General features: G+C 43.1%; 1 protein-coding gene across 6 annotated transcripts in view; it reads left to right on the top strand.

Annotated features, from left to right (window-relative positions):
- Positions 1-13,702, top strand: part of ank2a (ankyrin 2a, neuronal) — a 51,865-nt gene that overhangs the window by 36,094 nt on the left and 2,069 nt on the right. Inside the window, exons 1-7 of one of the 6 annotated variants that reach the window (XM_047044981.1) lie at positions 2,326-8,718; positions 9,369-11,261; positions 11,831-11,920; positions 12,356-12,439; positions 12,734-12,898; positions 13,010-13,177; positions 13,305-13,396. In XM_047044981.1, the coding sequence (XP_046900937.1) occupies positions 2,845-8,718; positions 9,369-11,261; positions 11,831-11,920; positions 12,356-12,439; positions 12,734-12,898; positions 13,010-13,177; positions 13,305-13,396 (8,366 nt within the window). In that variant the 5' untranslated portion in view covers positions 2,326-2,844. Of the gene's footprint in view, positions 1-2,325; positions 8,719-9,368; positions 11,262-11,830; positions 11,921-12,355; positions 12,440-12,733; positions 12,899-13,009; positions 13,178-13,304; positions 13,397-13,702 lie in introns of those variants that run through there. The other 5 variants (XM_047044982.1, XM_047044979.1, XM_047044980.1 and 2 more) reach the window with 5 other exon arrangements.

Here is a 13,702-nt window from a genome sequence, read left to right as displayed (position 1 = left end):
TCAGACATTGACTTTGCGGAATTCTGTCTAGAAGACCTGTTTGCCACGGAAAGACCCGATTCTCCTGAATCATTTATATCAGACTGCAGTGAAACAATTAAATTGAATTTGTTTAGATACAGGCCCCTGTCTACAGAATCAATCTCCTCAGACTATGAGTATTCCTTCCTTCAGAGCTGGTTCTCAGATTCTCGACCCTCCTCCTTTGACTCATCCAATGAAGCGTGTTTTTCATCAGTCTTGCCTCAGTCACAGCTCAAACAGAAGTGGTGTAATTATTTTCTTTTATACGATGTACAAAAACGTTCAGCCCCAGTCTCAATGCCACCAGATATTGAATATTCAGATTCATGCTTTGAGGGACTGTTTAATCAGAACAGAACCGACTCCCCCTCCTCATACATATCAAACTGTGAATTTAAAGATTGGATTGAAATTGGTGCAATGACATCTGGAACGCTATACCCTGAGTGGCTCATTTCTGATAATGGGGGCACTTTGCTGTTCCATAACTGCTGGCTTCCTGAGAACAGACCATCCTCTCCTGAATCAACAGCATCGTTCAATGAGTACACACCTCTTTCTCCCGATTCTCCAATTCCTCAGTTCAGACCTTTAATATTAGACTACTGTGTTTTCTCAACTCGCTCCTCACCTGAGTCAGTTGCTTCAGACCATGAATATTCTCAGGAAGAATTGTTTGTTAACAACAGACCATGTTCCCCACAATCATATCTATCAGAAACATATTTTGATACAGGTGTGTGGGGATCACGAAATAACAGACCACTGTTACGAGAGTCCATATCCTCGTTTGCTGACTATATTTCTCTGGAGCCATTGTTTTCAGACTCTAGACCACCATCCCCTGGATCTGTCATGTCATTAGATGAGTACAGACCACTCTCTCCTGATTCTCCTGTTCCCCAGTTTGGAGCTCAGTGTTGTGGTTATTATTTGTCATTTAATGGAAGTAGATCTTCATCCCCTGAGTCTGTAGCATCAGACCTTGAGTTCTCTGGTTTATACCTTGATGCGTTGTTTGCTGAGGAAAGACCACATTCCCCATATTCAGTTATCTCTGGAATGGAGGGTTGTGATTTAGCGGCATATAGACCAAATTCTCCACAGTCTGAGTTCTTAGATGCTGAAGGTACACTCTTTTTTCTGGATTGTTGGTCCACTGGAATTCAGAGATCTTATTGTGAATCTCCTGCTACAATAAGTGACAAGGTAAGGGAGCCAGATGAAATTGATCATAGATCTTCGTCTTCTGAATCTGACTTGTCAGATGTTGATGGGACTCTGCTGTATCTTGACTGTTGCTTCTCTGATGATCAACATAAGGAACCTTTGACTGTTATTGGCAGGCAACAGCCTCAGATACAAGGTCTGAGCTGCCCAGCATTTGCCAAAGAAGTGAAATCTGACATATTAAGTCATGGCTCAGAGACAAATGGAGAAGTATTGTATGTAGATGAGTGCTGCTCAAAGTACAGACCTCTCTCCCCAGAATCATTGACCTCGGAAAGCAGTTTCTTATTCCTTGATCTTTGGTTTGCAGAGACTCGAGCCTCTTCACCTGAATATGCTGGCGCCCTTGATGAATTTAGATTGCTATCTCCTGACTCTCCTCTTCCCCATTTTAGAGCCCCTCTGATAGGCCGCTCATTCTGGGAGACAAGATCATCCTCACCCGAATCTTTTATTTCCGATATTGAATATGGTGAGGAATATTTCAACAGTTTTGACGTAAATGACAGATCATCATCACCTGAGCCGATGGTCTTCCACTTATTGGAAAGATCTTGTAACATTTTGGAGTTTCCATTGGTAGTACCGTTCTCATCTGAGTCAATCGTAGATATTAGCCCTGTATCTAATCAAACAGAAACATCAAATACACATCTAATGAACTTCAGACCTCTTGCACCAGAATCCTTGACTTCTGAGAACAGCTTCTCGTTCCTGGATCTGTGGGTTTGTAGGCCGTCCTCCCCTTACTCTATCACATCATTGGAGAGGTACAGTCTTACCCATTTCAGGCCTCAATACTGTGATTATTATCTGCAGTACAACAGAAGCAGACCTGTGTCACCTCTGTCAGTGTCTTCAGACCTGGAGTTCTCTGGTTATTACCTTGAGGACCTTTTTGATGAGAACAGACCAGACTCACCAGAGTCGTGTCTCTCAGAGGGTGGATATGAGGAGAGTTATGGAATATCTACCATGTTAAGACCTCTCTCACCTGTCTCCCTAACCTCAGAGAATCAATACATCCTCTCTTTCCTAAAACACTGGATCTCAGAGTTACAGCCACCTTCTCCCGAATCAGAAGCGTTAGATACACATTTAATAAAATGCAGACCTCTCTCCCCGGAATCATTAACATCTGACAGCAATTTTTCATTCCTATGTCAAACATTTTCAGAGTCTAGGCCATCCTCTCCTGAATCTGTTGCCTCATTGGCTGATAATTTAAGTCATCAATATTGTGACTATTATTTACTGTTTAACGGAGATAGGCACTCATCACCCGAGTCAGCAATTTCAGACTTTGACTTTGCTGAGTGGAACTTTGAAGACCTGTTTAATGAGGATAGACCCGATTCTCCAAAAACATTTATATCAGACAATGTTGAATCCATTGAATGGGATGTGTTGAGATACAGACCTCTGACTCCAGAATCAGTCTCAGACTATGACTCTACCTTCCTTCAGAGCTGGTTCTCAGAATCTCGACCTTCCTCCCCTGACTCTATCACATCATTGGAGAGGTACAGTCTTACCCATTTCAGGCCTCAATACTGTGATTATTATCTGCAGTACAACAGAAGCAGACCTATGTCACCTCTGTCAGTGTCATCACACCTAGAGTTCTCTGGTTTTTACCTTGAGGACCTTTTTGATGAGAACAGACCACACTCACCAGAGTCGTGTCTCTTAAAGGGTGGATATGAGGAGAGTTATGAGATATCTACCATGTTAAGACCTCTCTCACCTGACTCCCTAACCTCAGAGAATCAATACATCCTCTCTTTCCTAGAATACTGGATCTCAGAATCAAGGCCATCTTCTCCCGAATCAGAAGCTTTGTTTACTGAGTACCAACCTCTCTGTCCTGACTCCCCTGTTCCTCAGTTTAGACCCCTGCCACCAGATTGGTCAAATTCATACTGTGAAAGCAGGTCATCCTCTCCAGAATCTTTGATATCAGATGTTGAGTATTCAGAAGAATATGTAGAGGCTTTTGACATGAATGCTAGACCTCTCTCACCTGAGCCAATTGTCTTCCATTTTATCAAAAGAACAGAATCCTACATGATTGAGTTTCCAGCAGCTACCTCAGTTTCCCCAGAATCAGGTGTACTACGCAGTCATGCAAAACCTCTCGTTCCTCTATCCGAGACTTTTGACATGAATGACAGACCTCCCTCACCTGAACAAATAGTTTTCCCATTCATGAAGAGTCCCACAAAAACAGGGTATATACAGCTTGACTTAAGTAATACACAGTTTTGGTCCCTGCAGTTGCCACCATTCTCAGCAATAGAAGATTCTCTTGATGAGTGGAATGGACTTGCTTTTGGATCCAATGATAAATCTGAGGTCAAGATTAGACCGGATTCCCTTAGTTCCTTTAATGACTCGCGAGAACCAGTACCTTCAGAACTGGACTATTCCGATTTGTGTTTCAAAGAACAATTAGCTGAAAACAGACCAGACACTCCTGAATCGTATGCATCCCATAGTGATTTAGCTGGTTTTATGGAGATGACTCAGACATTACATTCACCAAAATTGTTAACATCAAAAGTTTATTTTCATCCCATGTCGAAAATTTCGAAAATCAAATCCCTTTCCTCATTTGATGAGGATAGACCTCTATCTCCTGATTCTCCAACACCTCATTTTAGAGCTGAACATTGTGACTACTATTTGCATTTTAGTGGGAGTTGTCCATTGTTAACTCAGTCATTTAGTTCTGACATTGAGTCCTTTGAATGGTGCCATGAAGAATTGTTCACTGGGGAAGGACAAGATTCCCCCGATTCAGTAATGCCTACAAGTCAGTCTGTGTTGTACATAGACAAAGCTAACATAAATGACAGACCACTCTCACCAGAATCATTGACATCTGAGAACAGTTTCTCATTTCCACAGTTCTGGTTCAGTTCAACAACATGTTCCCCAGATTCAGTGAGATCATTAGATGAGTATCAACCCCTCTCTCCAGACTCACCAGTTCCCCAGTTTGAAACTCAGTGTTGTGATTATTATTTATTCTTCACGAGCAGTACATCTTCATCACCAGAGTCAATAGCTTCCGACCATGAATCCTGTGGTTTAAACTTTGATGCTGTGTTTACTGAGAACAGAGCAGATTCACCAGAGACATTTATATCCGAGGGTGAAGATGAACACTATGATGATATCCCAACCATATTCAGACCATTCTCACCCGATTCACTAACGTCAGAGAATGAATACTCTCTTTCATTCCTTGAATATTGTTTTTCTGAATTAAGGCCATCTTCCCCCGAATCCATGACATCGCTGTTTGAGTATCGGCCTCTCTCTCCAGACTCACCAGTTCCCCAATTTGCACCTGCTCTCTCTATATTTACCATGACAACAGCAGGGAGAAGTTCTCCGTCTGAATCTGTGATGTCAGAAACAGACTGGGAGGAGTTTTGTCTGGAGGATGTGTTTAGTGAGGTCCGACCCTGTTCGCCTGATTCTATCTGGTCAGATAGTGAGGACATTGCAGATGCTCTAGAAGCGCAACAAAATCAGTCTAATCAAAAACCAAAAACTCAAATGACGGAGACTAATATTACAGAAACAACCTGTCCACATGAGAATGTCATACCATTATCCCAGGTTAATATAGATCTGTCTGAAGGTAGCTTTACAGCACCTGAGGATGTTGGTCTTTCAGAAACACCTCTAACTGAACAGAAGGCAGATGCCACTCCCCTTTCACAGGTCATGTGTGATGTTTATAAAGGTAGGACATTGACTACAGAATATACCCTGGTTTACAAGGCCGTTCAATGCAAGTTAATGGCTCATATGAACGATCCACTATACAAAGGTGAAACCTACAAGAGTAAGACAGGTGTATTTGAATGCGCAGGAGGAGGAAGGCAGGGGGCTAGAAGAGCTGTTGACATTCAGAGGGAAACTTTAAATAAAGCCAGAACAGATATTGATGAAGAGCCAAAGCTTGATATAATGTCTGATTCGGAAATAGTTATTCTTAAAGAGACAGAGGTGATAGAATCACAACAGACTGAGTCTGAGGATCTTTTTGATGAGAAAATAGGAGATGATTCATCGCTGACAGACTTTAAAGCTGATAAGACAATTATAGATTCTGAGGATGTACTTGACTCTTCCTTACCAGTGATGGCAGAAATCAGGAGCCCTTCCCCTGTCTTGTTCGAATGGGAGTTTGTCCAACTATCTCCCCTGCCTGAGTACCAACCTCTCTCCCCTGAATCTTTCAATTCAGACAATGATGAAAACCTTTTACATCTCAACCACCTGTTCACTGACATGAGGCCTTCTTCACCTGACTCTGTGGCATCACTTGATGAGTATAGACTCCTCTTACCTGACTCTCCCGTACCCCAGTTCAGATCTGAATGTTGTCATTATTATCTATCATTTACAGGCAATAGAGTATCCTCACCTGAATCAGTCGTTTCAGACCTAGAATATTCAGATGTGTGTCTGGAGGAATTGGTGACTGAGAAACGACCAGATTCACCAGAATCTATCACATCCACCAAAAGTGTTTTAGAAAGAAAGTCTCCCAAACACAGACCATTGTCACCAGAATCAATAACTTCAGATGATGATTTATTGTTGTTTGAGCCATGGTTCTCAGAGAATATGACATGTTCCCCAGATTCAGTGAGATCATTAGATGAGTATCAGCCCCTCTCGCCAGACTCACCAGTTCCCCAGTTTGAAACTCAGTGTTGTGATTATTACTTATTCTTCACACACAGTACATCTTCATCACCAGAGTCAATAGCTTCCGACCATGAATCCTGTGGTTTAAACTTTGATGCTGTGTTTACTCAGAACAGAGCAGATTCACCAGAGACATTTATATCCAAGGGTGAAGATGAACACTGTGATGATATCCCAACCATATTCAGACCATTCTCACCCGATTCACTAACGTCAGAGAATGACTACCCTCTTTCATTCCTTGAATATTGTTTTTCTGAATTAAGGCCATCTTCCCCCGAATCCATGACATCGCTGTTTGAGTATCGGCCTCTCTCTCCAGACTCACCAGTTCCCCAATTTGCACCTGCTCTCTCTATATTTACCATGACAACAGCAGGGAGAAGTTCTCCGCCTGAATCTGTGATGTCAGAAACAGACTGGGAGGAGTTTTGTCTGGAGGATGTGTTTAGTGAGGTCCGACCCTGTTCGCCTGATTCTATCTGGTCAGATAGTGAGGACATTGCAGGTGCTCTAGAAGCGCAACAAAATCAGTCTAATCAAAAACCAAAAACTCAAATGACGGAGACTAATATTACAGAAACAACTTGTCCACATGAGAATGTCATACCATTATCCCAGGTTAATATAGATCTGTCTGAAGGTAGATTTACAGCACCTGAGGATGTTGGTCTTTCAGAAACACCTCTAACTGAACAGCAGGCAGATGTCACTCCCCCTTCACAGGTCATGTGTGATGTTTATAAAGGTAGGACATTGACTACAGAATATACCCTGGTTTACAAGGCCGTTCAATGCAAGTTAATGGCTCATATGAACGATCCACTATACAAAGGTGAAACCTACAAGAGTAAGACAGGTGTATTTGAATGCACAGGAGGAGGAAGGCAGGGGGCTAGAAGAGCTGTTGACATTCAGAGGGAAACTTTAAATAAAGCCAGAATACATATTGATGAAGAGCCAAAGCTTGATATAATGTCTGATTCGGAAATAGTTATTCTTAAAGAGACAGAGGTGATAGAATCACAACAGACTGAGTCTGAGGATCTTTTTGATGAGAAAATAGGAGATTATTCATCGCTGACAGACTTTAAAGCTGATAAGACAATTATAGATTCTGAGGATGTACTTGACTCCTCCTTACCAGTGATGGCAGAAATCAGGAGCCCTTCCCCTGTCTTGTTCGAATGGGAGTTTGTCCAACTATCTCTCCTGCCTGAGTACCAACCTCTCTCCCCTGAATCTTTCAATTCAGACAATGATGAAAACCTTTTACATCTCAACCACCTGTTCACTGACTTGAGGCCTTCTTCACCTGACTCTGTGGCATCACTTGATGAGTATAGACTCCTCTCATCTGACTCTCCCGTACCCCAGTTCAGATCTGAATGTTGTCATTATTATCTGTCATTTACAGGCAATAGAGTATCCTCACCTGAATCAGTCGTTTCAGACCTAGAATATTCAGATGTGTGTCTGGAGGAATTGGTGACTGAGAAACGACCAGATTCACCAGAATCTATCACATCCACCAAATGTGTTTTAGAAAGAAAGTCTCCCAAACACAGACCATTGTCACCAGAATCCATAACTTCAGATGATGATTTATTGTTGTTTGAGCCATGGTTCTCAGAGAATATGACATGTTCCCCAGATTCAGTGAGATCATTAGATGAGTACCAACCCCTCACTCCAGACTCACCAGTTCCCCAGTTTGAAACTCAGTGTTGTGATTATTACTTATTCTTCACGAGCAGTACATCTACATCACCAGAGTCAGTAGGTTCCGACCATGAGTTCTCTGGTGTAAACTTTGATGCTGTGTTAACTGAGAACAGAGCAGGTTCGCCAGAGACATTTATATCCGAGGGTGAAGATGAACGTTGTTGTGATATTCCAACCATATTCAGACCATTCTCACCTGATTCACTAACATCAGAGAATGACTACTCTCTTTCATTCCTTGAAAACTGGTTTTCTGAATTAAGGCCATCTTCCCCCGAATCCATGACATCGCTGTGTGAGTATCGGCCTCTCTCTCCAGACTCACCAGTTCCCCAATTTGCACCTGCTCTCTCTATATTTACCATGACAACAGCAGGGAGAAGTTCTCAGCCTGAATCTGTGATGTCAGAAACAGACTGGGAGGAGTTTTGTCTGGAGGATTTGTCTAGTGAGGTCCGACCTTGTTCACCTGATTCTATCTGGTCAAACACAGAGAGTGCTACAAATCAACATAATGAGAAACAGTCTCCTACTTTACATTCAAAACAAGATTTTTTAGAATATGACTGGTGGCCTGATGTCCAATCAGAACACCGGAGACCCAATACCGAATCAAACGACGCCCCCTTTACTTTTTACTTCCACACCTGTTGCCAAACCCACAGAATCGTAGAGCAGTTTTTTTGTAGAGCCTCCTCCCCACACAGCACCAGTAAACCCTGCAATGATGTAGAACAGATGACATCTCACAGAATCGACCCGTCGTCCTCTGAGTTAAGTCATGTGCCATCTGGCAAACACCATGAGGGATCTCAGGCTGTGTGGCTGGAGGAGGCTTTCCCTGTACAACACCAAACAAGTACCCAATCTAAGTACTCAAGAGGGAGTCGTGTTATTTTGAAGTGGATACACCCGGAAGTTAAACCGGGCATTGAGCCATATTCCAACAACAAAGACCTGGCAAGACTGATGATGAAAGAGAAGAACAGCAGAGTCTCCTTGTTGTCGGTAAGACCACGGGAGCTTTGGTTTGGCAGAGAATGCTATGATGCTTTGGAAAAGAGTGTGGACGCCAATGTGGAGTGAACGAGCATTGCCTAGATCTTTACGCTCCGGCTTTTACTAATATCGCCGTAGCTCTAGAAGACTGACATGCAGTGGCATGTTTGCTTTAAAACAGGATTGACCAGCTGGCTTAAAAACTAATTGGAAGTAGTGAGAGATCTTCTAGGGTCTCAACACCATAGACTTGCTGCTAATCACATTGTGTCATCAGAAATCATAAGAGACAATGAATGTGTGGTTTATAATTTTTGTCGTGCTATGTTTGTAGTTTTGTAGTATTTGGGGAGAACCCGTGGGTTTTGATAAAATATTAAATCTACTGCATTTTGAGATCAATATACAAAGTTGTTATACATAGTTGTGCTGGTTTGCTCACTCTTTGACTGGAAGTCCTTTGTTTATGGTATTAATAGTTGCCTATCATGAAAACATAATTGGCATTTTTGAATGTGGAGATTGGCTACATTGATCTGTATGAGGCTATTAAAGTGCACTTCATGGTTGATTTGTATTGTACTATTCAGAATTGATGAGTCATTCATCAGTGTTTCCATCTCATTTGTTTTCCATTCCATTTCATCATTTCCATTCAGGTCCCCACAGATTATCCAATGAAGGACCTGTCAGAGTCTTCAGAACATGAACATGTGGTTTTAGAACACAGTACAACAGATGAAATTCCATCTATGTCTCTGAAACTAAGGAACATTCTCCCATCCGAAGCTCTAGAACTACGTGATTTTAGTCAGGAGCCTTCTCCTTTAACTGTTGAGGGCAGCAGGTTATCACAGGAAGGACATAGAAAACCATCTAAACAGAGCAGAGACTCCTCCACCTCTTCATCACCATCACACACCCCTGTCATACCTGATCTACTCAGTCATATGTCCCAGGACAGCTCGGATCTGGGAGAGGATCTTCCAACATCTGAGTCTGTATCCCCTAAACTTGACCAGCTTTTGTCAGAACTTGAAGACATAAAGTCAAAGTTTAGACCAGAGACACTTTTGCCCATAGACCCACTGGCCTCCGAATCCAGTGAGGACAGTCCAGAAATTCTACAACCTTACATTGAGTTTAAGGACCTCTCCCCAGAAGATGACAGACAGTTCTGTGAGGGTGAAAAAGCCTCCATACATCTTGCAGAAACACCAACCGAGGCAGAACTGTTGACATTAGGAGATCCATCCCAAAGTCATGTAACCGAACCTCAGGTTTTTAGAATAACTCCAGATCTGATAAAAACTTCAACAGAACCAACTCAAGTCTTGGCCGATCCTGTTTATTTCAGTGATTTGAGTCCTTTGGCCTCAATGCTCACTCACAGAGCAGTAAATTGTGATATAAGTGGTTCCAGTGCTGACACGACAATTAATTCAAAATCAGATAGAATTCCAGAATCTTCTGAAAAGTGCTGTGAGGCTCAAGAAATGTGTTCAGAATTTAACGTTCAGATCCAAGAGTTCCAGACTCTCAGACATGATGTACCTACAGGTGACGCATCTTCAGATCTTTGGACTGATTCTGCAGCTACAGATGAACTTACAGTCCCTGAACACAAGCATGAAGTACTTGAAGATGAATATATCAAACCAGTATCAGTTGAAAAAAGTAACATTGAGCGATGTCAAGTATTTAATGAAGTTGAGGATTCAACTGATGAACAAAGCAATGTTGGAAGTTATAATCCCACACAAAAAACCCAAGAACTTTCAATTCTTAGAATTAAGTCTCCACCCGAGACCAACCAGTATCAAGAACCTTTCCCCAAGCCTGTCTCAGTTACTGCAGAGGCCGTCACAGACTACCGACTTTTCAACTTGGAGGAACTGACTCCGTTTTCAAGTCCTAATTGTGATAATACTTCATCAAAGGAAGTCAAGGTTAAAGTCAACTCAGAAGGGACATCTAGTGATTCAACGACCCCAGTGGACATGGACCCCCCTTCGACTCAGACCAGTTCAGCCAAACCTGGAGTGCAGACTTTATCAACCCAGGATGAAGATCTCTCTGTGGAGCTCAGTGTTTCACCCCAATACAATGAGACATACGCCTCACCCTCCAATCAATACAAGCCTAAGCCTCCAATGTATGTTGACATTGTGCAAGGTAGTATGCACAAAGAAGACTCGGATACCGAGTCTTACTTTGACTGCAAACAGGCCTTTTCAGACTTCTCAGAGAATGAGCGGGATGAACCTAAGAAACGATCTAATCTAAGCCAGGCAGGCAGCCAGCCAGGCCGTCTTTGTGACCAACAGCGAAAACACCCCAAAGGGACGGTCCGCTTTTCACTCGGCAGGCCAGAGTGTGGCTCCCTACTGTCCTCCGGGAGTGAGGACTTTGACGATGTCCAAGAACCTCCAGATGAACCAAGCAAAGTCACCCAGGAACTGTCCCACACAGAGGAGTCTTTCTTTGAAGCGTCTCAGGAGCTTCCTGTGGGACAGACACCATTTTGTGATCAAGAGGATTCTATGTGGAGGGTAAGATAAGTCATGTCTGAATCCTACAAGGCTTGTGAAACCCAGAGCTACGCTAACCTCGGTTCCCTGCTTCAGAAGAGAATGACTGCCTGAACTGCAAGGCTACAGGGATGGGATCTAAAACCCTTTAATCCACATTTGTTTTGACTTGATTCAGATCCAGCATGTTTTGAGGAGATGCCATTTTGCTATTTTCTTGACAATGCTAATACTGCTGATCCTTTACAGCTTGTTTATTGCCTCCTAATTATTTAATCGTCCTTGCTTAGTTTGATGATTTACCACCCCAACACTGTCCATTGTACTTTCAATTTTCAAGAATGATAAGACCCTAACCATACTGTTTAAAGTACATCAGCTTTGTAACAGCTTGCATGCCACATACATTTTTCTAAAGCTTATCTTCTTGGGATGTTTTGTACTTCAGTATTAAAATAATAATTTCTAAGGATTGATTTGAATTCACTAAGCAACAGAACCACAGAACAAACAGCATAACATCAACCAAAATGTGCCAAAAACGTAGATTTCACAATCTACAATGTATCTGCGTCGCCGGATCTTTTCAGGAGATGGCTGCGGATATTGATGCGACCTCAGAGAGTTCAGATGAAGATTTTCTGACAACCAGAGTAGTACGGAGAAAAGTGATAATTAAGGTACAATCATCGTCAGAGAATGGAGTTATTCAGGTCGTAGTGTGTTGTGCCCTTGGTTTGGGGTTTCAAGATGGTTTGTGTTGAACGTCATAACTTGTTTATTGGTGGTGATTGTTGCTAACAGCATGAGTGCTTCTTCCATGGCGTCTGGTGATATGGAGAGAGAATTGTCCAAAGGATTTAACTGTGAAATGAACTGGCTCGAATTTGCTTGTTTTCCAAAATAGCTTTAGCGAAGAGTTTTGTGCCACCCTGTGTTCAGTGTGTCTGAGTAGCCTTTGTATTACTTTACGTTTTGCTGTGTGCCAGGCTTCTCCCACTCCGCCTCTGAGAATGGACCTACATTGTCACACCTTATTCCTCAAATGTCGCTTTTTAAAAGAGCAAATACTGGGCTATGTTAAGAGCTGATCATGTATCTCTGGCCTCCAACAGGCAGATGAGATGCCAGATCTTCCCCCTCAGACGGTTACTGAAGAACATTACACAGATGAACATGGACACATGGTGGTGAAGAAGGTAAAATATTGGAGGTTAAGACCCAGGCTGCCTGTCCTTGTTGTAGCTGGTAGGCCACATACTGGGTGGGCTGTGGGTTACTCATTGGCTGCCCACAGGCTTGAGACCACTCTTGTCTGTCGTATTGCATCACGGTTGCTTGATTTCACTGCTGTCTAGGCCTATGTCTAGGGAGAAGATATCTTATTAATATGGCGTTTCTTAACTGTGACACAGAAATACATTCAAACGACTCCTGACGGTGAATGAGCTCTTTTTCACAACCTCCCATCCTGTGACCTTTGAACCTCCCAGGTGACCAGGAAGATCATTCGTAAGTGTGTGTCTGCAGACGGTATGGAACGAGAAGAGGTGACAGTGGAGGGATCTCCCCAGGGGTCTGTCAGCGTAGCGGAGGGAGACAGCTACTCCAGGGTAGTGAAGAGGACTGTGCTGAGGAGCGAAGGAGATCACACAGAGGTGCGAGCGTCGTGTTGGTGTCATCGCGAACATAACATCGTCCTGGCCTCTCTTTTGTAGGAACAAAACACAAACACTACTCTCTTAAACGTCTTTCCTCTTTTTCTCCAGGTGACCTTCACTGACGGGGTGCCAGGATCAGGGGAGGAGCTTCTTGGAGGTCATAAGGTCAGCCGGGTCGAGCAGACATCCGTGGTGGAAGGCGAGAGAAGGGAAACACACCATGGTGACCCCTCACTGACCTCCGACCTTCCCTCGGCCCGCGAGGACTTCTCAATGGTGAGTAAATCTGCCGACCAATCCATTCATCACCCCCCTTTCCCCAAACTGGCTTTACTCCACAGGTGTTGTCTTTCGATGTGAGAACCTGTTCTCTCTTCCCCCTCATCTCCGCCCACGGCCTCAGGCTTTGGGCTACATAGGGGGATTTAGCAGAGTGCAGCTCCCCAATGTGGTGGAAAGGGAGATTGTCAATGAGGACGGCTCTGTAAGCAGGAGGTTTGTTGTGATGATTTCTGTGAAGGAGTGCATTTCATATGTGTGAGTGTGTCTGTGGTCTTAGTTGTCTCTGAGTGTGAGTGTTGATTAATCTCCATCTCGAGTCTGAGTTGTGTGGTCAGACCTGTAGGAGCCTCAGGGTTAGAGATGAAAGCAACCATGTCTATCGAATGCCGGGTTTCAAATGCATGTCTGTGTTGAAAAGTTGAATCTGTGTTCATTTCTACTTCCTGCTAACAATTTCTTGCCTCTGATGGTGACATTTGTATTTTCTCCTGCTTGGTCTTTATGCTCTGTTGTTTCTGG

Source organism: Hypomesus transpacificus, chromosome 22, assembly GCF_021917145.1.
Source record: "Hypomesus transpacificus isolate Combined female chromosome 22, fHypTra1, whole genome shotgun sequence".
NCBI lineage: Eukaryota > Metazoa > Chordata > Actinopteri > Osmeriformes > Osmeridae > Hypomesus > Hypomesus transpacificus.
Note: the sequence above shows the minus strand (reverse complement) of the source record. Positions and strands in the feature narration are given on the sequence as shown.